A 27,926-nucleotide genomic window follows, 5' to 3' on the forward strand; every position below is an offset into this window, starting at 1 on the left:
AGTTTGTTGAAGCTTTTCGGAGATAATATAATATTCTGATCGAAGGATCAATACTGCTTTACAGATGTATCGCTAGATTAAGATGTAACTATCAATTAATTACTTTTATGTTCGCAATTATTGCCTACTTAGTGGTGATATAGCGGCCTCCCGTGCTCAATGCTACTTTCTATAAATCATTTAGGTAAGCGTAGAGATCTCAGCAGATGTATCGGGTGGGACGTATTTATTAGCAGTCATCAATTAGGCTTGGCTCACGCAGGACGTAACCAATAAGGTGAGGATACAGCAACACAGCGTTGCACCAATTTTAATACAAATTGAGTACAGTTATAAATTTTAGAAATATTTGTTTTGTTTATATTTTTATCTCGATAGGTGCTTCCCATATAATAAAAAGAAATATTTTTCTGTAAACGATTGACGCATGTTAAAGCACTGTTTAACACGAGCTAAGCATAGATTATCATTATATTTTTCATAATGATAGTTCATATATTATTTTGGTGAAATGTGATCATTGATTTGTAGATGACAATGTATTTCCGTTTTCAAGCAAGTTTGTATGGAATTCCAATTTTCTCTTTTACAGTTAAGAATTTTTTTATGATTTTCACCGTTTGATAATTTATGCTATATTGCATCATACATACAGAGAATGACTCTGCATGTAAAGCTTCCAAAATTGCAAAGCTTCCAAAGGTAATAAAATGAAGTTACCAGCTTAAAAAACATGTGAATCTTTTACCATACACACACTGGGGTATAAAATATATTGAATGCAAATTAAGTTGGTTTTGCAATTATTATTTAATACATAGTATATAAGGTCATTTACGGTTAGTTAGATGTAGGCATGCTCACAAATTAAAACAAAGTTATTTTTTGTTATGTAAAAACAATAGAGTAGAAATAATCGATCCTAAGTTTATGTAAGACTTCGAAATGAGGTGAGATTGATTTTGTGAGCTGTGAGGTGTAAGCTGCTATTGATTTTGATCTCAGTTTTAATAATTTCGTAGCTTTGTAAAAAGTGGTTTTTAAAAGAAAAACTAGCTTAAGTAAAACAGATATTTTTATTATAAAAAAATTTTTTCTAGTTTTGTATGACACTGTGAGCTCACTAGAACTCTAGAACTGGGTTCTCCGGATATTTGGTCCGGTGTTATACATTTGCAGCTGAGTAGCTTATTGTATTGTCACAATTGAGAGTTTATCTGCTGTGCTAGCTTGGAATGTGCCAACATGTGCAAACAGATGCTTGTTGTATTTGCCAATGTAACAGCTTTTTGAGCTATATTTAAATAAAAAATTTAACTTTAAATAAAATATTTGAAATGTTGCTGTTATTTGCTCCAAATTACATTCATAATAATAATTTAGTTTCTTACAATTTTTTATTTCTTGGCCTGCTGTCACAATCTTTTAGCACCGCTAAATATTTGTTATCACTCTCTTCCATGTCATTCACTATCTCTCCATCTGGCAGCATTATTCTCATATCATTCACCTTTTTGCCTCTTCTAATTGTCAGTGTCGCACATTTGTCGAGTCCAAACCTCATTCTGACATCGTCTATAAATATCCTAACTTCTTGGATCAGCCTTTCCAAATCAGTTTCCACTCATCCGTGTACAATAGGTAGTAACTTTATTCTCAATGTCCCTGCTTATTACAGATCCTTGCTCAGGTATCCATAACAACACGACAAGGCAACAACACTGGTATGACATCTGACAATTTGTAGTAAAAACAATGAGACTCATTGAAATATCACCTCTTATGAGAACAATTTGGCCTTTGTTATATTCCTGTTATTTACTTTGCTGCTTCCAATACTTCAGAAATTATCTGACTTTTTTTAGCCTACTACTGTTTTCAAAATCTTCGATATCATTGAATGCACCACTAAACCATATGCAGCCGTGGCCTAGTGGTTTGGAACAATGACCTGCAAACGACGGGTTGCAGGTCATGCCATTGTTGGTGACAGGAATAACATTCAACCTTAAATTGCTCTCCCCAACTGGGGGCATGTCTCCAGTCGTCAAGATTCCCTCGCCACTGTACTCACTCAAATATGTCCAGCCGAGATCACAAAGTCAGCGTATGTACATCATTGCTCTTGAAAGCACACACAGCCTCTGCTTGCAGTAAGCAAGCATCACATTCGGTCTTCAAGTGATGGCTCACAAACACGTAGTATGCTGTATGCTAGCAGTAAGCTAAGCATACAGTATTCTCGACCTTCGAGAGATTACTCACACAAATCATGCCTTTTTGGTATTCAATTCAAGCTTAATCTAAAATAGTCTTCCTCGCTGCGCAGTGTTTTCAAAATGCTTAGTACTTCTGAATCTACCTCCATAACATTTTATTCCTCTCCAACCAGCTCATATTCTCGAGACATTAATACAAGCTTTTGGATATCAAAGAAGCAAAATTGTCCATAATAGTAAGAGGTATAGTGATTGATAGTAGGTATGCTGGAGTTGCTGGCTTGCTTCAACCTTTATGTATTAAAATAGCATTAGCTCTTCCTATTGTCATCCATTGAGGTACACCCAACCCCCCTCCCCCCTAATACAGGCAGTCATGAAAGTATGATGATAAATTACTAGACCTGATAGATACGTTATCTAGCATCCCTGCACTCTGCCAGGGTCTGGCTCTTTCTAGTTTGGTTGCTGCTAGATGACAGCACGTACACGTAACATACCGTAACATACAGTAACATAGGTAACTGTGATTACTATTAAATCTTCTTGTTTTATCTCGTGTCAATTGTTCTTTCATATTACCATTTCTTTTTGCTTGGCTGCTATCTGTTGTGTATTGTTCCCAGATCTTTGTCCAGAAAGTCTTAGTTGCTCAGTTTCCTTGTATAACATTTTCTAGTTCTTTTACAATTTTTTCTCTGGTAAAATATTTTTGGCTTGTTTCAAGTCTGTTTTTCTAATCATATCATCTAATCTTAGTTGTTGTAGACTTTATTCTATTTCTGTTCAATATATGTTTTGTATTCGTCATTGTAATCTCACATTCTTGCTTTTTTACTTTATTCAGACGCTTGCCTTTTTCATTAGTCTGATCTAAAATTTATAAAGTTGGTTTATTTCCTCCTCACTGCTCAATGAGAAATACAACCATACTCTGTTCAACACTCATCTTTGGCCTTTTCTGTTCTTTTTTATTCTAATTTCTGCTTAATTGATCTTATATTCATGTCAATTCTTTATCAGTCAACCATCTCTTTTTGAAGATCTCCCATGACCTGATCTGATAGTCTCTGGTCTGTAAGCGTCGTCCATCTTTTTTCTATCATTTGTTGTCTATACAGCTGATGTAACCTTTTTTCTTATAATCACGAGCAAAATAATATTTTATTAGCTGATTTCATGATCTCAGTACTCTACTCAGTAGTTTGATAAAAAACAGCACATGTGTGATCTTTGTTTGATTGTTATTATTAATAGCACTATTTTATTATTAATACTATTATTGGTGGCTTGGTCACAGCATTGGCTGGTGTGTATTCCAACAACCAACCCAGTTCCTCTAGGTTGGGATAAATAGTGACTTTCTGCAGGAAGTTCACTGACCCCAGCAAGGCAGTCTGTTAAATAATCCAAACAACTTCATACTAACTCCCAATAGAAACCTCTAGTCTAGAGTTTGGTAGTCGTCTGGAACATATCCAATAACAACATCATCTTAACCAATACTTATACATTCAGGTTAGCTCCAGTGCTAAGTGTTCAATACCGTCTTGAGGTCTTTTTTTCTCCCTTTTCACAAATCTCCAGAAACAGCAAGATCAACTTTAACTGCTTCTAAGCTCACTTAATGACCAGCACATTGTCAGATAAACAAGTATTAATTACTCTGTCAGTGTGAATATTTAAGTTTCGATTTATAAGATCTTTATGTTATCGTTCTCCATCATTGCTTCAGCTACGTGATTAAACCAGTTGGTTCCGTTATATAAGCAAACCAGTTGGTTCAGCATGATAAACCACCAGCTTTTGGTTTTCTGGAATTCATAGTAAGTACTAAATGTGTGATTAAAACATGCAATCATGTTTCTCTTAGTTTTCACTCTCTCCTAACTTCTAGTATTCACTCTCCTCTAACTTCTGGTATTCACTCTCTCCTAACTACTGGTATTCACTCTCTCCTAACTTCTGGTATTCACTCTCTCCTAACTTCTAGTATTCACTCTCTCCTAACTTCTAGTATTCACTCTCTCCTAACTTCTGGTATTCACTCTCTCCTAACTTCTGGTATTCACTCTCTCCTAACTTCTAGTATTCACTCTCCTCTAACTTCTGGTATTCACTCTCCTCTAACTTCTGGTATTCACTCTCTTCTAACTACTGGTATTCACTCTCTCCTAACATCTGGTATTCACTCTCTCCTAACTTCTGGTATTCACTCTTCCCTAACTTCTGGTATTCACTCTCTCCTAACTTCTGGTATTCACTCTCTCCTAACTTCTAGTATTCACTCTCCTCTAACTTATGGTATTCACTCTCTCCTAACTACTGGTATTCACTCTCTCCTAACTTCTGGAATTCACTCTCTCCTAACTTCTGGTATTCACTCTCTCCTGACTTCTGGTATTCACTCTCTCCTAACTTCCGGTATTCACTCTCCTCTAACTTCTAGTATTCACTCTCTCCTTACTTTTAGTATTCACTCTCTCCTTACTTCTAGTATTCACTCTCTCCTATAATTTCTGGTATTCACTCTCTCCTAACTTCTGGTATTCACTCTCCTAACTTCCGGTATTCACTCTCTCCTAACTTCTGGTATTCACTCTCTCCTAACTTCTAGTATTCACTCTCTCCTCACTTCTGGTATTTACTCTCTCCTAACTTCTGGTATTCACTCTCTCCTAACTTCTAGTATTCACTCTCTCCTAACTTCTGGTATTCACTCTCTCCTAACTTCTGGCATTCACTCTCTCCTGACTTCTAGTATTCACTCTCTCCTAACTTCTGGTATTCACTCTCTCTTAACTTCTGGTATTCACTCTTCCCTAACTTGTCACACCTACCGAGGAAGTTGATGCTACATATCTGGCTTTTCTTGCTGCTTTTTCCCCTTCATTAGTCTTTTGTTGGGAGCGTCTGATCATGAGCAGCCAATCTTATTCTTCCGTTTCCTTTCACCACATAGTTTACAGTCATTTTCGTCTCTCTACTTATACTGCTTTTCTTTTATTTTACATTTCTTTCTGTCACGTGCTACTTTTTAAACCACTGGGCATTGTTATCCGTCTCAAAGCGATTCAAAGCATAGCTAGCATTCATAACTTCTTGCCTTATGTAATGAAACAGACTACGTTCCTTAATCCTTCTACATTCCTTGACTGATACCAACCCCTACAGCCATCATTCTTCCTATTATACATTTGATCTACATCTGCTTTTAAATGGAATTCACCATCTATTGTGATTTCTATCTATATGTTTCAACTGATCCACTGTCCAGTCACATATCCAAGCAGGCCAAGCCACTGCAGCTATGACAGCCCATGTGTTCAGTGCCTTGATCACATTATCTCATTCAGTTTTGATTTGAGCAATGTCTTTATTGCCTGTAAGACTCCTTCCTGACTTCCTCCTTAGTAACATTCATTTTCATGTTAGCAGGCTCCAGAGTTTACCTTTTTTCCAGAAGATTCCAGAAGTCTGCCTTCAATCCTCTTCTCTCTTTTCATGACCAATCAGGCAGATTTTGTCAACTCAGGCTTCACCTGTATATCACTGGTAAGGATTCTTACAATGTTTATCAGGGCCTATGTTACTGTTTGCAGTTTTTATAGAATTTCAAGTTATTTATACATACGAGGGGATTGACAGTGAGTAGCATCTCTCAGTATGTTTGATAGCAGTATCATGACAATCTCGAAGAAGAAGAGTGATAGTAAATTAATCTAAAAAGTTATTGTTGTTATTATTACCACTAGTGCTGTCGCAAATATTTTTATGTTTTCGATTTTGGAAGATCAAAATATTTTTTTGAACATAAATGCTAATGTTCAATATGTTAATATGCGCTGAATAGTTCTTTGGTGAATTCCCATCTAGTCTGAATTTAAACTGCTCAGTTCTGCTTACAAATTCTAATGTTTCACCTGTCACGGGAAGTAGTAACTTCACCGATAATTGTCAGTTCCCTGGCCAATTTTTTGTATTGTTCCAGTTTTTCTCATTCTAAATTATTCATTCCAATCCCTCTCGCACCGCAGTTTCAATACTGTCATGTGGGGTCTAGTTTTTTGTCATCGGTATTATATCTAGTCATCTAGCTAGATCAACCAGCTGTGGGTGGTCTAGTCTCTTATTTTCATTATCATATCTGGTCAGCGAGCATGAGATGCACGATTGGTTTATATACATGTATTCATATTACATAAGATGCTCTTTCCATTTTTCAATTTCGTTTTTATCTGGTAATTAAACGTTTCTAAGATTTTAAAAGTAAAGCTATCTAAATAATTTTAATTGTACCAGTTTAACAGTTTCATTGTGACTTCTTCGTACTTAATTGCAACCAGTTTGTTTTACTCCCTAAAAGTATGAAACCATTTTGTTGCCTTTCTCTCCATTCAGCTTGTCAAGTAATGATTCTCATTGTCACTAGATAGGCTTCTTTCTCCACCTCGTAGGCAGTGATGGTCTTCTGCTGTCGCCAAACTTTCTCTGTTTCTCCTCTCATTAAACCATTATTGATCAACATAGGGTTATGGATTAGTCACACCATTAGTTGTCCACTCGCTAGTTATACTGTCTTTGAGATTATCTCTGTATCTTTTCTGACAATTATTCTATTCTAAATATTTCAATAAACTTTTTATATAGATAACCTGTTCATTCTGTTGCTATCATTTTTTCTACCGCCCTCTTTGGACTTTGGAAAGCAACAGCGTAGGCATCTCTTATATAGTCATCAACTTCCAGTTTTCCTGTTTGTCTTAGGAAATCAGCAGGGTCCCTTAGTACAGCCATAGTTCTCTTATCGATCATTCTTATCTGCCTCCCACTTCAACAATGAGAAGCAGCAGCTAATTTAGTCTGGTCCACGTTGCATCAATTGGTTAGAATCCAAGGCTAAAGATGCCACTTACCGTTGAACTGAGAATTGCTATTGTTTTTAATATCATTATAAATGTTATTAATAATATAGTTCTAATATAAAGTAAGCCTCCGAGCAAGAGTTGACTAGCCTCCTCTACGCTGTCGCAGTTGTTATGTATTCACAAGATTTACGAGTGCTGATTTTATTGAGATTCTAGTCTATTCTCTGTTGTGTAGCCTCAAGCGTTCTCATTGGCCTTTCGTTGCAACAAAAACTTTACCCAAAAGGTGGTGGGTACTGGTACAGCACCCGATTAAAGCCTATCTATATCAGTGGATCAAGTGATGCTGGCCCGAACTGATATTATTGGATTCTTGTTAAAGCCAATCTCTAACTGCCGCATTATCAATATTAATAAATAATATTTTTAATAATAAAATATAATATCATTATTGATGATAATATTATTGTAGAGATTGTTTGGTAGTTACCCACCTAAAACCTTATAGCATTCACCAATCAAATACTGAGTTTCTGTGAATAGATGGATGAAACAGAAATAAAAAGCCCTTATTGATCGGTACTTAAACTAATGAGAAAATTCATTTCAAACCGTGCCAGTGTTAATTCCCTTGATAATGTCACTTTAGAAGTATAATGGTGGGCCAATACTTACATTTTTAGTCCAAGTTCTATAATACTATTGTACTAAAGATGGATCTTTGGCTATGCATTGGTTGTAAACAACTATTCATGTATCTCATGTCTGTCTGCCACATATATGCCCATTACCATGAACTGCTCGCATTCCTCGTGGATGAAATGTGCTTGCAAGGCTTGTGCGCTACTTCTGCTAAATCACGAATAATTTTATTAAAGTTTCCTCTGCACTTTTATAAATGAGCTTTCTTTATTTTATTCTTTTTTTATGTTTTGTTAGCGTTATATAAACGTACTGCATATTATAAATCACTGTTGAGCTTGAGAATTGCATATATGTTATCTTGTATGTTAGTTGAATTAAATATATACAAATTTGTATGCATTTGCATACACAAATGTATACAATTGTATAGACTTTATTGTACCAACTCTTACTGTAAATTGTGCTTACTCTATTGTAACAACTCTGGGTGCAAATTTCACACATCCTACTATACAATTGTATGCTGTACATTGTACACACTCTACTATACCAACTCTCACTGTAAATTGTACACACTATTGTAACAACTTCTACTGTAAATTTCACACACTCTACTATACCAACTTTTACTGTACATTGTACGCATTCTATTGTACCAACTCTCACTGTACATTGTACACACTCTACTATACCAACTTTTACTGTACATTGTACGCATTCTATTGTACCAACTCTCACTGTACATTGTACACACTCTATTATACCAACTATTACTGTACATTGTACACACTCTATTATACCAACTATTACTGTACATTGTACACACTCTATTGTACCAACTCTCACTGTACATTGTACATACTCTGCTGGACCAATTTTGTACTGTAAATTGTACACACACTATTGTACCTACTCTAACTGTATATTTTACATAATCAACTTTACCAATGCTTACTGTACATTGTACACACTCTACTGTACCTACTCTACTGTACCTAATCTTACCATACATTGTGCAATACAGCCAAACTTGAAACAAATTATTTCTTGAAGTAAAGAATGTCTTTCTCTGTTGCCATGACATCCTAATTACATTGAAGAAACAATAAAATCTTGCTCTTTCTGTTTTTTTCTTACTTCAACGTTCCTTAAAATTAATGTTGTTAATAAAATATAGTTTCCTGTAGAATTTCTTGGAACCTGAGACCAGACGCGTGCATTTGACATCCAGCATCACGCGCTAATTACAGACTTTCAGACTGGTGTTTACACTAAAAAGCGAGAGGCCAGTAAGCGGAGCCCAGCGGCTATCAGGTTACCACTCATTATCTTTTTATGGTTGGTTGGTTGGTAGTCCTTGATAATCTTCTAAAGTGCGGATGACAGTTAGAGACAAATTTATAAGCCTGAACACAATTTTTTGTCACCTAAAACCATGTTTTTAATAACATTTCATCGTTCTTTTAATCCATGGAATTTTCTTGTCTGGTGGCATGTTTTGATCTTTGTTATTTGCCAGCAGTGCGCATCTTTAGCATCTGGTTTAATTGTGATTGGTTGAACCTTGTTTATTGGGAAAAATTTGGAGAAGCTAAAAAATGCTTGACACGGATAGTAGTTATTTACATGTATATATGTTTTCACTACAGAACATCTGTTGCACTAATGTGATTGATGGCTGGTTACATAATCTTGTACTTGAAAATGTTTACCAAGTAGCTTTTGGCAGCAACAGAGCACAGAAATGCCTAGAAGACACTGTTATGATATATTGTAGGCTAAATCAATTTATAGCCACACACGCTGACACCAAACACTAAACGAAATACCGGTATGTTCGAGCACCAAACATTCGGCAAGAAGCATAATAATATAGTAATAACAATAATAGTAATATAATGGTAATAATATAATAATAACAATGATAATGATATAATAATAATAATAAATTGATAATAATAATATAATAATAATGAAATAATAACAATAATGATAATAATATAATAATAAGGATAATAATATAATAATAATAACAATAATAATAACAATAATAACAATAATGGTAATAATAACAATAATAACAATAATAATAACAATAATAACGATAATAATAGCAATAATAATAACAATAATAATGATAATAACAATAATAACGATAATGGTAATAATAACAATAATAACAATAATAATAACAATAATAACGATAATAATAGCAATAATAATAACAATAATAATGATAATAACAATAATAACGATAATGGTAATAATAATAATAATAATAACAATAATAATGATAATAACAATAATAATGATAATGGTAATAATAATAATAATAACAATAATAATAACAACAATAACAATAATATATAATATAATAATAAGGATAATAATATAATAATAATAACAATAATAATAACAATAATAACAATGATAACGATAGTAATAATAAAATGATAATAATAGCAATAATAATAATAATAACAATAATAATGATAACAATAATAATAATGGTAATAAGGATAACGATAATAATAGCAATAATAATAACAATAATAATGATAATAACAATAATAACGATAATGGTAATAATAACAATAATAACAATAATAATAACAATAATAACGATAATAATAGCAATAATAATAACAATAATAATGATAATAACAATAATAACGATAATGGTAATAATAATAATAATAACAATAATAATAACAACAATAACAATAATAATAGCAATAATAATAACAATAATAATGATAATAACAATAATAATGATAATGGTAATAATAATAATAATAACAATAATAATAACAACAATAACAATAATATATAATATAATAATAAGGATAATAATATAATAATAATAACAATAATAATAACAATAATAACAATAATAACGATAGTAATAATAAAATGATAATAATAGCAATAATAATAATAATAGCAATAATAATAATAACAATAATAATAATGATAACAATAATGATAACAATAATAACAATAATGATAACTATAATATTAACAATAATAATAAGGATAACAATAATAATAATGGTAATAAGGATAACGATAATAATAATAGCAATAATAATAACAATAGTAATAATAAAATGATAATAATAGTAATAACATCACTGTTAGATTCGACTAACATCCTCAGGAAGGTCCTGTCCACTCCAGCCTAGAAGAACTAGGTCGATGACAGGAAATAACACCAGCTTAAGCTGTGATAAAACCGATAATAACTGTTATGAGAATCTAAGTTAATTCATGGCTACACACACTGACTTTTTGGTTACCAAACATATCTTACTCATTCCTTATACGCTAATAAGAACTCTAGTAGCTGTCATGTAATGAAGTCTTGCATTGACAGCTATCAAAGATACAGGTTCTATTTAATAAGTCAATAACATCGAGGTTATCATTTCAAGTGAATTTTAAAAATGAAAAAATGTGTTTGTTGATAACAGAATTAGCCAATCAGAGGCTGCAAATGCTAGAGCTAACTAATTGGGTTAGATAACACATTAAGTTGCATCTGTAAGGAATCATACGGTTGGTTAGTGATACCATTTTGAACCTAGTGACAATGACATTATGACGATGCCAGCATTGATTTCTTCTGTAGACCTGGCTTTAGCATTTCTTAGAAAAGAGTTTTGAAATGTTGTCTTTGTCCATACATTAATATCAAGAATAACTTGCTGAATGTTCCGGCTTGGGCTACTTTAAGGGACTTGGGCTACTTTAAGAAACCATCTGATTATCAATTAGTAGCTGCTCTATTTTTGCTAAAAGACCGAAAGAAGTGAAACTCAAGTCCATAAAATCTTAGGAATTTCAGTAAAGCAGCTGCAGTCAACGTTATGCTATCACGTCGTCTCCTGATTAGAGTTAAGTGGATTAAAATTTAACTACGGCTCACTCGTTTAAACGAACAGGCAAAAAATCAAGCTTAATACAAATATTTAACAACATTAAAATAATCAACAGATGGTAGACTGAGAGCTAAGTTGGTCTCTAATATGTTATGTACAATTTCTTTGTTGTCTCCCTTATTCAGTTGCACAAATAATCACAGGCTAAAACTTCAGCAAAAAAACTAAGCATCATCCAGCAGATGCTTAAATTTTAATTATAGCTGAGGTGACCGAGTGCTGCAAATAGACTCGTAGGTTGTAATGAAGTGATAACATTAATTATGGTTTGTATTATTATAACAGAGAAGAGCCGTGACCCAGTGGTCTGCGCTCAACCTGCAAACAACAGGTTGGAGGTTCAATTTCCAAAAAAGGCCACTGGTGGTGACAGAAATAACATCCAACCTTAAATTCCTCTTTACAAGAAATTACTCCCTGCATGTCTCCAGTAATTGCCGTTTTTTTGCCACTGGATATTTCTAGCCAAGATCACAGAGCCATTGTCTGTACAACAATCTTTTTAAAAACATACACAGCCTCCGCTTGCAGTAAGCTAAGCAGACATCATACTTGGTCTCCAAGTGTTAGCTCACAAAAATGTACATTACTATAAAAGCCCGTGGTGGTGGTGAGAACTCCACTCAAAAAATGACCATTCTCTACGACGCTACCATTCCTTGTTTATTCTCCATTCTAACCAAATAAATAATATGCTAGGATGCTTGCCAATTAAGTTAGAGAACGCACTAGGTTCTATCTGTAAGAAATAGTATAGCTGGTTAGTGATATCATTTAAATTTCAAATCTTTAAAAAGACTTGAATTAAAAATTGCTGTTTTTGAAAACGTAAGTTTTCCACTTATGGAAGTAAAAGATGTATCTTTAATAGCGCCCAACGCATAACTTTATTTCATGGAATACAGGGAGCGCAGTTCTTATTAGCAGTTAAGAAATGGGTGTGAAGTATTGTGAAAAAAACATGTTCTCGAGCAATTAGTCTGGAAAGTGTGACATATGATGCTCAATATTGGCTATCTACATAAGCATTTCATTGCTTATGTTTATTACGGTATGTTGAATACATTTTTATATAACTAAGTATATTCCTCTCGGCCATATTATTATCATTATCACTGCTATTGTTATTACTTTACTCCATGAGAATTCTATTTTTGGTGTCGAGTTCTCTTTAGTTAGCATTTTAGTAATATATGTATAAATATATCAATTTTGCCCTCACCCCTTCTAACTCAAGTGAATCATAATGTCTACTAATGTTCGAGTCTCCTACTAAAAACCTGGGAGTTAAAGCTATTTCTCAGCCATTCCAAATAATATGCCTTTCTGCAACTGACATGTGTTGGTTGTTGCCGATATGGTTTTATATAAATGTATATGTTCTACATTTGTATATTACATATACATGTTCTACATAAATTTATATGTTCTCTATACATATAATTTATATATATATACATAAATTAATCACAGACAACAGCTATTTATGATTAGATTTTATTTTGGATATTATTCTTGTTTGAATGAGGAGAAACAATGAAGATGGTCTCTTCCTCTCTATACTAAAGTTTTGTAATAAAATTTCTTTTTTCTGCAATTAATTACAAGTTATTCTCTTTAGCTGAAAACAAACTGCAGTTAGCAGTTTCACGTCTATAGTAGTGAGCATTTGACAGAGTACTTTCAAAATACAGATGTAAGAGCTCCACTAAAATATACATAATGTATTTTGTGTAATTAAGTATAGCTTTTGAAGGATTTTGTCTGTCCACTCATGTAAAACTATCAAACGGTCTCCAAGGACTTTGCATGTGATAAGCTTGATATATGGGCGATCAAAGCGAATTAAGATGGACTTCTTGAAAGAGATATTTGTGATGTTTCTCCGCGTAAGGAGCCTTGGCTAAAAATAAAGAAAAATGCGTGAGCTAATCTTTTTTTTCTAGCTCACTGTCTGCCAGCTCGATAGCCGACACGCGCAATTGTGTCTCCCCTTGCGCGTGATTATAATCCATAAAAAAACCAGTTTTACCACTTTATGTCTTTTTAACATGATTTTCTGGAAAGATAAGAACATAAATAATCGTTCACATTTAGAAGATTATTTTAAAGAGCTCAAATATTTATCTTGCAGCGGTAAAAAATAGAAAAGAAAAATGGCGAATATTTCAACAAACATGGCCCCAGAAGTAGAGGCGATGTTCTCTAAGAGTGTTAACACCTTCATTGGTAAGCATCTCTATTTTTACCTCTGCTAAGAAACAAGCCTGCCTTGTCTTTTTGCGATCTGCAGCAAGGTTGTTTGGTCAGACTGATTCTGTAGCAAATATCAGTATTCCTGATTGGTTTTTAAATATGATGGTATTCGCTATACCGCTGCTCAAACCCTATCATATCAGATGCTGGTAAGATTTATATAGAACCATGTAAAATTATGCACAGATCATAGTAACAAATCAAGGAGAGAATCTTGCCTCAAAGGCCTTTTGCAGGTTTGCTGTATAAATATTTAATGGTTGTGTTTATGTAGCTTTCATTATTAAGCCTTTCATTTTAGAGCAGGGACTGCCAAGTTCTTAGCTGTCAGTTATGCTGCCAACAAGTTTTAAGATTACGACTTTAGACAGCTGAAAACATGCATTTGGTTTATACACAATTAGATATTAAACAGGCAGATAAAACAAAAATTCAGAAAAAAACTTTCTCCATTGCCACGTTTTTAGTTTAATAATGTAATACGATCATTTTTGGGGTTGAAAAACAAGCCACGAAAAAGTTTGTGCCAAGACAAAAACCCAAAATATGGAAACAGTTGTTTACTAGTTGCTAAGTAACATGGCTTCCTGTTATGAATGTTTCTCAGTTGCTAAGGAATATTAGCTGAGCAAAAAACGGCAAAAATAATCAAACCTGCTCAAGCGCAGAATAGCCATCAAACTTGTAGCTATAGACGATGTAAAAGTATATACTGTAGTTATGATCACACGACGTCATTGAGAATGGCCAACTCAGTATACTGTCCATAAAAACTTTTTTAGCGTATGAATAGGATCTCTCCATAATTAGATTTCATCACTGGGCATTACACATAATGATAGCTTACGTTGGTTTTATTAGCTGTCTGAGCATTGAAAGACAGTCTGCTGGAAGTTTGTCAAATCTTGAATTTTGACTACTGAACAAAAAACTTTTAAAAGGCTTTTACGATTTATCTCTGCAAGACTTTTTTAACTTTCTTTAATAAGCATTCTTGTTGTTTTTGTGTTTTAGTTAGCAACTCTGCAATTTTTTGGCCCTTACATCTACTAAACTGTTTTTATTAAAAACCATCTTTAAGTTTTTCAAAAGAAAGTACAAAATCACGATTTCATAAATTTTGTAAGTTCTTTGAACATTTTAGTAATTTGATACAAACTACCAAATAAAGATTAAATGCAAAATATAAACAAGATTAATATTTGCAGAACATTTATTTAATTTGCTGAACACAATATGCAAGCACAAGGTCGAACTTGTCTACATTTCTGGCAAACTCACAGGCAGAACTCTCTGGTGGTTTTCCAAAAGATTGCACTGTGATTACTAGCAGCCAACCGAATAGCAATGAACGCTTTTGTTTTACCGCACAAGATATGGCTGAGCATTGGAAGAAAATTCAAAATAAAATTGAATATAAAACTAATTCCTTATTTTAAATTTTAATGTAGTATATATCTTGTGTTCGTAGTCTGGAAGATAGATGCAAAAGCATGTAGATATTAACCATTAACAGCAATGAGTATTAACAAGCTTTCTGTTTCATTATTTTTATAAGACAAATGAACAAATCAGCTTACACATTTGCTTTACTTTACTTTATTTTGCTTTACATCTTCACTAGAATATGTGGTCTGAAAATGTGACAAGTTATACGATTTGGTTGACCTTGAACCAGAGGGGAGTACCTTTTACTAAAGCTCTATTCATTCTTATATGGCTTCGAGTTAGGAAAATTGTTAAATATTCAAGCGATCAGAGGCAGTGAGTGCAATTAGACTGAGTGCATTCGTATCACCTTCTTAATTATTTAATCCAATGACTCCGCTCCACTACTTTCAGACAAACAAAAGCTTATGATTAATTGCTATGTTAAATCGTGTCAATTATGTATTTAACTCAGAAACTTTGCTCCGGAAGGTTCCATGACCTAGATTTTTAAATTGACTTTTACTGAGCGGATAGTGATTCACATATCTTGTGACTTATTGTGATTTGTACTATTAATTGACTTTGTTCGTATGATGCTATGACCTTCACATGCTCGAGTATTGTCAGCAGAATCTGTGATTAGGACACTTCCGAAACAATCTAAATTTCTTTTAATATTTACTGCTTAAAATACTCAAATTGTATCTCCAATCTGTCTGACCATACATTACATACCTACTTCCCCAGAAAACCACTACACCTTAAACCAGACACAATCACCTTACCAATTTACATCATAGAGCAGAGTTATGCAAAAAGAGCTTCTTCTTTCAATACATATAATTTACTTTATTATTTTTGTTTTTGCCTCCTGGTCTAATTTCTTTAAACAGCATGTAAATAAAGTACCGATATAAAGACCGATGTAAATAAAGTTTTGTCTATCTATACCAAAGTCTTGGAAAAAATTACTGCTGTCCTTAATAATTAATGCTGCAACTTGCAAGTAAATGGACCTAATAAAAGAAATAGCCTCTTTAACTAGACTGGTTCACGGTATTTGTAAGGCTTCTAAGGAATCAAGAGAGAATATTATATTTTCCAATGATAGCCTTAATTACTAGCAACTAAAGGCTCAGTTCACTATAAGTTAATTGCGATTCATCAGCTAAGCCTTTGATCCTAATATTAATTAATTGTTTTATATGGTTTCTATCAAGGTCTAAGATGTTAGTTGGTGACCGGCATGAGGTGTTTAAACACAAAAACCGATGAATTCCCGTAGCCTCATTTTCTCTGTGTTTGTGCATATCAGGTTTGGTATTCATAGAGTTGAAAGGTTTTCTTTGATCTTCGACTTTTACTTGGAATGAGCAGTCAACAAACAGTTTAATAACAATATTAATTGTATTATTCCTTACCGTTCACTTTAAGCATTCCTGCGAGTTACCACAAAAATTTTAGACACTTTCAAATCCAAATCTATCAGAAATGTACATCAAACAAACTACATTTATTGAAAGATCAAATGAGAAAAAATTGACCAGCTATGCCATTTTTCTTTGACAACACACTGTTGCTTGAATGGAGAAGTTGGGATTTGTCCCTTCTTTACATTTGTTACAATTTAGAGAGGTTGTCTTTTTTTTATGCTTAGTACCTTACTAAAAGAGTTATTTTTTGTTAATGTAAATTTTAAAGTCAAGATATGTTCTTTAATTTTGTTTTTTAGTTGAAGTTTTTCAGTGAATTTTCTTATAAAAGTTGTCCTTTTGCAAAGCTACTAAAATGTGTATTCTCTATCAAGTACTTATGTATATCTATTGGATTGTTACAGTATCCCATAGTTCTTTTCACATGAGTTGTACCATAATATGTAAATCTGCTACTAATAAGCATGTCGCTTATTGGATTATATTCGTAACAATTTCTGTGATATTATTTTTCATAGTAAAGTGTTATTGTTATACATAGCTGCTCAACAATTTGTTGGGTAGATTTAAATATTTTAATTATCAGCCTTGACATTTCGTTTTAGCTATTAACGGAAATCTTTTTAATTCTTTAGCCCTTCAATTTTGGATAAAGCCTAAACAGCAGAACATATTGTGCACAAAATATGGTCTTCATTTTTCATGTCTTACTGTATTCGTGTTTCAAGCACTCAGTCTAAAGAAACCTTAGCCACTATGAGCGGCGGGCAACTCTTGTTTGAATTGTAACGGAAGGCAGTCTGATACAATAACCGAATTTCTTAGCTCTATACCAGTCATCTTATAGCCTGTGTTCTAGCACTACCTAGGCGTTGGACAAATTTGTTCATTTAAGCGCAACTTTTCAAAAAAATTCATAACAATACCTGGTCTCATGTTATCGCTTAACGTCTGCTCTAACTTGTGCTAAATAATATTTTGATCAAACCAGCAGCTGATGATCTAGGGATTGTCAGCTCTATTAGTATTTATTGTTGGTTGGATCAGGGCTTACAGAGCATCCATGGCCTTGTGGTCTATAACGCCTGACCTGTAAACAACAGGTTTTTGTTCAATCCCTGAACAAGGCTCTGGTGGTGACAGAAATGACATCCTATGTTAAATTCCTTTTTGCAACTGGGCATGTCTCTAGTGACCGAGGTTTTCTCGACCACATAGTGTAACATGGTGGTTGGTGGTTTACAGATAAACTTGCACAAATTTTAGTAAATTTCATCACAAATATCAGTATTTTTCTATAATTTGTGATTGTTTTTGATGTTTGAGGTGATCTGACTGCCAGAATGTTTTAATATTAAAATCAATAAAACTTGATTGCAATTAAAATGCTCAGATCAAGCAAAAGTGTGATTAAGACGTCTATAATTGCAGGGAGACCAAAAAATCTTCAATTTCAACGCAATAGCCGAGATCAATTATTACAACAATCAACAGCTATTGATGTCATTCTGCACCTATTTTCCAAGCTTCACCGGTTTTAATTTAGAAACATCCTGACAATCAGATCACCTCAAACATCAAAAACAATCACAAATAATAGAAAAATACTGATAATTTCTGATAAAATCTACTTAAATTTTGTGTTAGTTCATCTTTAAACCATGAACCATGAACCAGCATACTTGATCCTATTAGGGATTGGCTCACACAACAATGACAAGCAGTTATCACATTATCCATTGTTTTATTCATTTGTACTACATGAGATGTCGTGTCTAGAGGTTCATCACTGCTTAGCTTTTCTTTTTACCTGCTAAAATTTCAACAAGCTATGATGATCTCCTCGCAGTGTTTGTAATCCTTGCATTTTTGCATTATATTCTATTCAGCAGACTGATGCTTGCGCGGATGAAAAGACTGATGAATATTATTTACTAGCACCGGTCAATTATGAAGTTTTTATTATGTAAAGCTTATTTTTTATTACTTGAAGCTTATATTAATGTTTTTGCTAGCCATTTATGTTTTCCCTCTGCTGTTATTTTATTGCTGTTAAGAGTAAGTAACTATGCGAAGAAGTTGTCTGCTCTTCTTTTATGTAACGCCTAGTTTGTGTGTATGTTTAGCATCCCGCTACTGGTTTGTATTGTAGGGATCGTACTAGGAATAATCACAGTATTTGGAATTGTCGAGAATTTCACTATCTTTGGAATGTTTTTCAAGTTCAGAAAAGATCTCAACTCCAGGACAATATACATGCTCATGTCTCTGGCTATTAGTGATGGTGTTATGGCTCTTATTGGAGGCACCATGTATACTATTAGCAGCTTCCACAACAAATGGCCATTTAAATATCAAGGTAGGACAATTCTTACTAAACATGTAAAATAGCTCAATTAATTGTTACTGCTACAAAGTTTAGTTGAATATTTAATTTGGAGCCAAAATAAGTAAAGTAATAATATTAAATTTGGAGCCAAAATAGGTAAAGTAATAATATTTAATTTGGAGCCAAAATAGGTAAAGTAATAATATTTAATTTGGAGCCAAAATAAGTAAAGTAATAATATTTAATTTGGAGCCAAAATAAGTAAAGTAATAAAATTTAACTTGGAGCCAAAATAAGTAAATTAATAATATTTAATTTGGAGCCAAAGTAAGTAAAATAATATAACTGAGATGCTGCTATACTTTTATTCTTTCATCTTTCATGACATAGCTTATAGTTACTTATTGATGCTCTTGCTGACACCAGTTTTCAGAAAGGTTTGTCTATAATAAGGAAGCTTCAATAGTATTGGTATTGGGGCATTTGCAACCCTCAGTTAGAAAACTTATCAGCTTTGTACTTTTTAGTCATAAAAATGAAAGACCATAATTTTTGTTTTAAAGTAATTTATAACTAACAGAACTATTACAGAACTGGAGTTAGTTAGTCTAAGCTAATTGTACCATGAGGATACAACAAGAAATCATCCTTCGCTCCCATTTCTGGGTTACACAAAGCTTATTTATAAGACAAAAAATTGATTGCTAAGATATTTGAGAAGAGATACAAACATAATCTAGAAAAACTTGTTGTTTGTCTGTATCCAACGTTTTCTATATTTACCTTTATGATAACATCTATTTTTCACTGGTCAAGGGAAGAATTTATAATTTAGGCTAAAATGTGGGTGATGGGATACAAAATTTAAGATTTGTTTGTATGATTTGCGAGCTAAATCTATCAACTAGTCTCTCTGTATTACTAGTACATGTACAACATCTAAAGGCTGGTTCACACTATATCGCCGTATCTCGGCGTTGATGCCACAATACTTCGATGATCGTCGATGATAGCCATGTTCACACTATTCCAAACCCATCCGCATTTGTATCAGCAAATACTCAGTGACATATTGTTTTTATTTATCTTTTTAAATTTTCGCGAAGAGACCTCATTGTTATTGCGTGTTGGAATCAAAAACTAGTTCTGCAGCGACTATCATAAACAGATCCGAATAAATCCGAATAAAACTCTATCCGCGACCGCGAATTACCATCGCCGAAATGATTCACATTTGAAAGGCGGTCGCCAATGCTCGGCGAAATATCAGGGAAGTTTGACAGCTAAAACTCTGCGGACGTGTTTGTGATGTTTTGTCGATGCCATCAACTCGCGGTTCACATAATCGATGATGAACGCCGAAATGAAAAAGGCTGGCAATCGGCGATATAGTGTGAACCAGCCTTAAACCATATCAAAAGCAAGAAAGGGGTACAACTGATAAATTCATTGTACCGTCTTTCTTTCAGCAAGACAGGCGGTGCAACATTTATTACAAAATGTGTATTTTGTAATAAAAGTATTTTAAATATTACACAAACAAATGTGTAGAGTATATCGTTATAGCTGACTCAAAAATAAATGCAGCCAAAATTTCTAACTTTCGATTCATTCAGGAACGCATCTGGTGCAACCCAAAATCATGTGCTTGATGCGCTATAACAGTATACAGTTGGCACCTTGACAAACAGCAAATTAAGGAAGACAAATCCAAATTCGGTTTTGACATAAACTATAATTAGCTCAAGTTGTTATTACTTGACACTAATAAAATCCTCTTGACAGTTATTAATGCCAGTTAAGACCAAGTTGGTGCTATAGGGACTGTTATCAAGGGCTGTCAGCCTCTTCTCACTGGTCTTATAAGCCGGGGAAGGAGGCGTGATCTAGAACGTATGACGTGCAAACGACAGGTCGAGGTTCAATCCCTAAAAAGGCCACAAGAGGTGGTTGGAAGGACATTCAGCCTTCATTGACTTTCTGCATTTAGAAATCTTTCCAGTCGTTGAGGTTTTCTTGGCATCAACAGAGCCAACAAAATTTGCAAACAAACTGTCACCAGTCGATAAGATGCACACCGACTACCGGCTGTTAGACTACGACTTACTTTATTTATGTGTCTCAGCAGAATATTAAGTGACCTGATTAAATAACTTCTGAAACAAGATTGATTCTTACTGCACGAATTCCCTACTTATCAATAAAAACAAAAACGTTTAGAAATTTTCAATCGTGCATTCATGAGAAATGCGTGATGAGTCATGCAGTGGAATACAGAGTCATGCAAAGAGCATAATGCAACAAACTATGCAGTAGTCACAGCAAATCATGTTATATGTCAACAAACAATGCAAAGTGCTAGTCACACACAATAAAATTATAAGAATCAAAAGCAAAGATGTGGAATAATAAAACTTCATGTACATCTACATGGACTAGACCAGTACAGCTTAGCCCAGATTTTGTGAAACAAGCTTTACATTCCTTTCTGTGTAAATGTATAACAGCACGCCAACACGCTGTGAGATGTGCTGTTATATCGGCACATCAACAATATCAGCAACACCAATATCAGCAAAAGTTTGGTAAAGCCTTACATATGCAGCATGTGATAATTACACGTAGATAACAAAAGCATATAACTCAGGTTAAAAAGGTATTTAGCAGCCTATGTCATTTATATTGTGCTATTAAATTGTTTTCCTTTTTCTTTTTTAGTGGTTAAAGTATTTCTCCGGGTATACACCTCTGCTAAATGCATTTGTTTGATTTTCTTATGTACTTGATTCGGTTTAAACGTTATGATTTATTATTATGGTTTAAACATTTAAACATTAGGAACATGAGAAACACACAATATGCTAGCCACATGCAATAACATTATTAGAAACAAAAGCAAATGTAAATAACAAATTACATATATTAGGAGTTTGTACAGTTTAGAAGCATGGCCGACACACGATGTGCTATAGGTGACATGTAAACAAAATTATTTAGAACATCAGCTCAAACAGTAAAAACTCTTTATTGGTCCATTCATCACTCGGCTTTTTATCTTACCTCTAATATTATGTTTTACATATAAAACTTTATTCTCACTCAAAAAATTCTCTTCAATTGGGCTCATTGATCACTTATATTTTCACCACTTACAGGATGTGTGTTCTATGGAGTGGTGGTCTTCCTTACTGGCTGTACCGATATAACTCATCTCACAGCAATAGCCTTAGATCGTATGTTCGCTATTGCGTCTCCAATTAGGTACAGAGCATGGGCTCACAATCGCAATCTCACTATATTTGTTCTCACCATCTGTTGGCTCCATGGCCTAGTGTGGGCTGTACTACCTCTGACAGGTTAGTCTATCAAGGCAGAAAACTCTATTAGACATTCTAAAGAATAAGTCTATTAGACATTCTAAAGATTAAGTCTATTAGACATTCTAAAGAGTGAGTCGATTAGACACTCAAAAGAACATGTTTATTAGACATTCTAAAGAATAAGTCTATTAAACATTCTAAAGACTAAGTCTATTAGACTTTTCTAAAGGTTAAGTCTATTAGACACTCTAAAGGTTAAGTCTATTAGACACTCTAAAGGTTAAGTCTATTAGACACTCTAAAGGTTAAGTCTATTAGACACTCTAAAGGTTAAGTCAATTAGACCCTCTAAAGGTTAAGACTATTAACCGTTGTTAAGTTTTTTGTATGTTCAAACTTTGAGTCGAGTCAAAACTACTTATTGACAGTTTCGAGATGTTAAAAGTTGACTTGCAACAAAATTCACATTACAGTTATTTGATATGAAAAGATTCACCATGTCTTGCTCTGTTGTGTTGTAGGTGCAAAATATGTGGAAATGTGATTACAAGCTCTTAAAAGCTCAAAAACGAACGGTTAATCACAGCCACAAGAGACCGCCGTAGTTTCGATTCTCTTTCCAAAACGGCTCAAATGTGACGTAGCTGTGGTAGATGACTTCTGTTTACACTTTCATGCAACCTTATTCGTCGAAATATTTTCACAATTATACTTCACGCATTCAATAAAACCATGTCTATTGTTCTTACGCGTTTATTTTATCGCCATTGTAATGCTGTCGCTTTTAACACTGATATCTTATAACTTACCGGAAAAGTTCATTTAATTTTTTTACCTTACCTCGAAGGAGTACGTATCATTGTCTGGTAATCATAACGAGCCTGTTGGTCACCTGTGATACTCGGAAAGTGCTGCAGAAATTATTTGCGAAGTATTGGGTCACATGATCAGATTACAACTTGCCGATTAGACCAAACTGAAACAAAACTGTAAAGTAGCGAGCATCTATATTTGATACGGGGTCTTCGGTAAAACCCGAAGTGTTTGTCATAAACTAGTGCTACGATAAGTTTTATATCGAGCTTTTTATTGGCCTTTCAATTCACGTGAGAACATCACGTGACAAAACAATAAATAAATTGCATGGCTACGTCAGAGAAATAAAGAGATTCCAATCTACGGTGGTTTTTCGTTTTTGAGCTTTTGAGAGCTTGTAATTGCATTTCCACATATTTGGCACCTACAACACAACAGAGTAAGACATGGTGAATCTTTTGATACCAAATAACTGCAATGTGAATTTTGTTGCAAGTCAACCTTTAAAAATGATCTTAGAATCTTATAATTTATATTAGGAGTTGTTTACACAACTTGGCTATATTTAGCACGCTTACTTCAAGTCTTATATCTAAAACAAGTTGTTATTACAGGCCTGTCTAGTTACGCATATGAAGGAGAGACAAGCTGTTCTATAGATTGGCTGAGAGATGATACAGCGAGCCGTACCTACATTATGCTAATATTCCTCTTTGTCTATCTGATACCCAACATACTCATGCTGATTGCTTATGGATTCATTTTTATCACGGTAAGTACAGTATTTCAACCTTGTGGTAACTTTATTAGTATTTTTATTGGTGACTTTTATTGGTGACTGATTCAATGATATTATAACTGCTTTGAGTTTTAGCTAATGCCGAAGGTTAATGTACAATTGCAGTTGGCAGTTAGCAGCTTGTTATTGCATGTGTAGAAACCCTTCTAGTGAACAGATTAATGAATTCAGTGATTAATATTACAAATTCAAAAACTAAATCACTACCAGGATTGGTAGAAGATGGAAAAAGAAGAGAGGAGACTTTGTGAACCAGGAATCTCTATAGTGACTCGATAATCAGGAAGAACAAGAAAAACCAGCAGAAGAAAGTGTGCCAAGCAATCCTGCATCTTGTTTGCAATAAGCTATTCACATAATCTTGTACAAATTAACATAAATTACTCATTTCCAGATCAAAACTGTCAACAAGAGGTTTGCGGGTGACCACAGCGCTGCCAGTAGAAAAAAGCGGGACATGGAAATAAGGCTAGCTATTAACTTCTCTCTGGTCTATGGTGAGCAGAACTCAGTACTACTACTTACAGTAAATAGCTATATAGCGTCTCTGGAAAAGAAAATACATGCTGTCACTAAAGTCTAATCAGCAGCATGTTATTTCTAATCAAGTAAAGGAGGTTGATTAGTGAAGACTCGAAGTTAGAAGGCCAAATTTGAGAATCTTCGCTCATGTTTATTAATAATATTACATGTACAATTATAAATATGTAAGTCATGTACAATTATTAATATACATGCCATGTACTATTACTAATATACATGTCATGTACAATTATTAATATACATGTTATGTACTATTATTAATGAATTACATTGATAGCGAAGGTTATGTCAACTGTTTAGTGAGATTACATAGATTGACGAGCTCAAAGAGAGGAGTGCTAGCCAATCATTTTTAAAAATTCACAGCTTTTTAACTATTAAGTGTTTTTCCAAACTTACCTGATTGTGTACCTTTTCTGAATTGATGTTACTTTATATGTTTTACTGGTAAGGATGTCTCAAGCTGCCATGTTGCACTTTCCATTTCGAGTTTGTCAAGTTTATTCATAAAGCAAGAATGAATGTTGCTAAGAAGGATATTTCGAATACCTATAAAGACAAAGACAATTCCAAAACATATTCTTCTAAACTTGACTTTATAATTTGCAGTGGTCTACATGTTGGTCTGGACACCATACGCTATTGTCAGCTTTGTTGGAGCATTTGGTGATGGAGCTGCTATTCCAATGGCTGCCAGAGGGATTCCAGCCGTTCTTGCAAAATGCTCTTTTGTGCTGAATCCCCTGTTATATGTGGCATCAAACAAAGACCACAGGTACTCACATAGGTCTATTGGCTCCTTTACTCCATATTTCATGTTCTAGGCATTTCAGCAAACTTAAAAATAATACAAAAAATTGATCTATTGGTCTATAAAAAGCCTAGATCAAAGGCTACATATATGTAGCCGTGAGTATAAAATATATACATGTATACTATACGGTATATATAATATATATAAAATATATAGTAATATAATATTGTTACCGCTCGAGTAAATAATTATCTAAAATATCATTACTTAAGAAAAACTAATAAAGAGTATATAACAAGAAGTATGGAGCTAAATATATAATTGTTTGAAGAATAGTGTGTACTTAGGTTTCAACTACTGTCAGTTTTAAGGATGCAGTCTATCCTCTCAACTGTCTAAACTCTGAAAGGTTCAGCTTGATGAAAGTATAAACTACATCTTAAGAACTAACAGTAGCTAAAAGGTAAGTGCACACCATTATTCAAACTAATCTATATATATATAAATCTCAAAATTGGTCTGTGTGAACTCCGGTATGTCTACCTATAGCTATTAAAATCTTACAATGAAGAATCCATATCACAGAATAATTGATCCTGGATCCTCTCGTTCACCAGTTCAATCCCTTACCAATTTAGCCACACGAGCTTAATAGATTTATTAGGCGATATATGTCGTTATGTGGGTGCAAATCCCCTACCGCTCTCCATTATGGCGCAACATTACAGAGAGCGGTAGCGTAATTTTATAAAGGCTCAATAGTGAGGGCAAGTAGTTAGCTTTTATTAGTGAGCTTACTCAAAATAGCCATTGGCAACATGCCAGTCTAATAGCAAGTGGCAGGCAACTACATTACCTCTCATTGTTTATACTATTACCTATACTTAATTAACTATACCTATTAACTATACTATATGTATAGTTAATAGGTTTATAGTTTATAAGCTGATTTTTAATGCCCGTGCAACACCAGGCATTTCGCTAGTATATCTATATATATAAATCTCAAAGTTTGTCCATCTGTGTTTCTGTCTGTCCAGCTATAGCGATTAGTATTTAGCAATGAAGAATCGCAAAAAAAGTTGATCTTAGAACCTCCCTTTTAGCAGGCTGTAAGCTAACCAATTGACCTGCATGAGATGTATGGGATTCATTGGGCAATATGAGTTATCTAGGTTAAAATAAGCTTAGCGACTCTCCATTACGTTTTGGCGCAACATCACTAAAGCTTGCTCTCGAGGCTCTTATTAGTAAGTTTAGCAATACGGATACTAGCTTGCTCAAATTAGCCATTGGCAATGTGCCAGGCTAATGGCAAATGGCAGGCAACTACATTACCTGCCACTGTTTCTAAACTGTTTTTAAATACCGGTGCAACACGGAGCATTCCGCTTGTTATCATTATCTATTAAACATTTTGATGTTATTTCTTTACCTTTGACAAATATTTCATTCCTTTTTAAGACTTTAAAAACTAAAAGCCAAATTTTTAATAAGTCGCCAATGTAAAGATTTTTGATAAGGTCAAACTCATCTTTTGATTTGATAGCAATCATGATTTGTACGTTTTCAAAAAATTTTCGTAGGAAAAAGATGAAAACGTTTCTCGGACTTTCCCATGCTGTTGAGCCTGAAGAAAGTAAAGAGCTCAACAGGCAGAGCAGAGACAAGGGTAACACAGGAGAATCTAGTGAAAAGTCAAGGACATCTGAACATTAGTGAATACCAACCAGACAGATCATCCTGTACATACCCGACTGACTCTATACTCATTTCTAGCCAACAGCATTCCTTGGAGAGGGCAGTTGTCATCTGTGTTACTCCTATTGTCACCCGTGTCACTCTTGTGTCACTTTTTGTCACTCCTATTGTCACTTGTGTCACTCACGTGTCACCTATGGTCACTCCTACTGTCACCTGTATCACTCCCATTTCATTATTAGCCTTAAATGTTATCCACATTTAATCATCCTTTAGGGGAAGTAGCGGTAGTCACCCTAATTTGAGTAGCGGCAATGACCTACAGTAAGAGCCTGATAATAGGCATATTCTAGAATATTCAATAGAACTACAGTATTATCTTTACATTGCTCAGTCATTTAATGTGCCAGACATACATAAGTGCAACTTAAATGATTCTGTAATTAATTTTACTTTTTGTAATATTTTATAGTTAAGTTTTATATAAATCTATGTTTGCAACACCACAAGAACTAGTCTGAATATATGATATAACTTGCTTTGCAAAAAATCTCAAAATGATGCGAAAAGAGATTATCACATGTATGATAATTATTAATTGCTGCAGTAATAGAACATTCGCATCTAAACCAAGGTCAAGGACCTTTTGACTATTTTTACTTGAGAGTCACCATTTTATCTGAATAGTCCTGGTGTCTTTTTGCAATGGTTACCAGTATCAACAATTTATATTACTATTTAATTCAACTGTTTCCTAATATACAATGTGCAGAGGAATACACCAGATTTCAATAGAAGTACATGTAGGTTCAATCTATAACAAGTTAAGGGGATAATAACTCTTTTGTATGACATGCATTCTACTTAAGGA

The 27,926-nt window shown here is 33.7% G+C and overlaps 1 protein-coding gene across 6 annotated transcripts; it reads left to right on the plus strand.

The window, feature by feature from the left end:
- Nucleotides 1–235: 235 nt before the first annotated feature.
- LOC137393558 (melanopsin-A-like) lies at nt 236–27,832 on the plus strand. 6 transcript variants are annotated; one of them, XM_068080164.1, is made up of 10 exons: nt 236–277; nt 5,683–5,774; nt 8,920–9,046; nt 13,808–13,902; nt 18,946–19,152; nt 22,278–22,478; nt 23,873–24,030; nt 24,452–24,554; nt 25,210–25,375; nt 26,941–27,832. In XM_068080164.1, the coding sequence occupies exons 4-10, from the start codon at nt 13,830–13,832 to the stop codon at nt 27,071–27,073; spliced, it is 1,041 nt and encodes a 346-aa protein (XP_067936265.1). In that variant the 5' UTR covers nt 236–277; nt 5,683–5,774; nt 8,920–9,046; nt 13,808–13,829; the 3' UTR covers nt 27,074–27,832. The 6 variants fall into 6 exon arrangements, with proteins under 6 accessions (XP_067936265.1, XP_067936261.1, XP_067936266.1 ...); XM_068080160.1 differs by having other exon boundaries at nt 243–277; nt 5,658–5,774; XM_068080165.1 differs by having other exon boundaries at nt 243–277; nt 5,658–5,774; nt 19,017–19,152.
- The last annotated feature ends 94 nt before the right edge of the window (nt 27,833–27,926 follow it).

This window comes from Watersipora subatra, chromosome 4, assembly GCF_963576615.1.
Source record: "Watersipora subatra chromosome 4, tzWatSuba1.1, whole genome shotgun sequence".
NCBI classification, from domain to species: domain Eukaryota; kingdom Metazoa; phylum Bryozoa; class Gymnolaemata; order Cheilostomatida; family Watersiporidae; genus Watersipora; species Watersipora subatra.

Coding starts and splice junctions, on each gene's coding strand:
- LOC137393558 (XM_068080164.1), top strand. CDS start 13,830: ATGGCGAATATTTCAACAAACATGGCCCCAGAAGTAGAGGCGATGTTC. Junction 24,555..25,209: donor TAACTTCTCTCTGGTCTATG/GTGAGCAGAACT, acceptor TATAATTTGCAG/TGGTCTACATGTTGGTCTGG. Junction 25,376..26,940: donor GCATCAAACAAAGACCACAG/GTACTCACATAG, acceptor AAATTTTCGTAG/GAAAAAGATGAAAACGTTTC.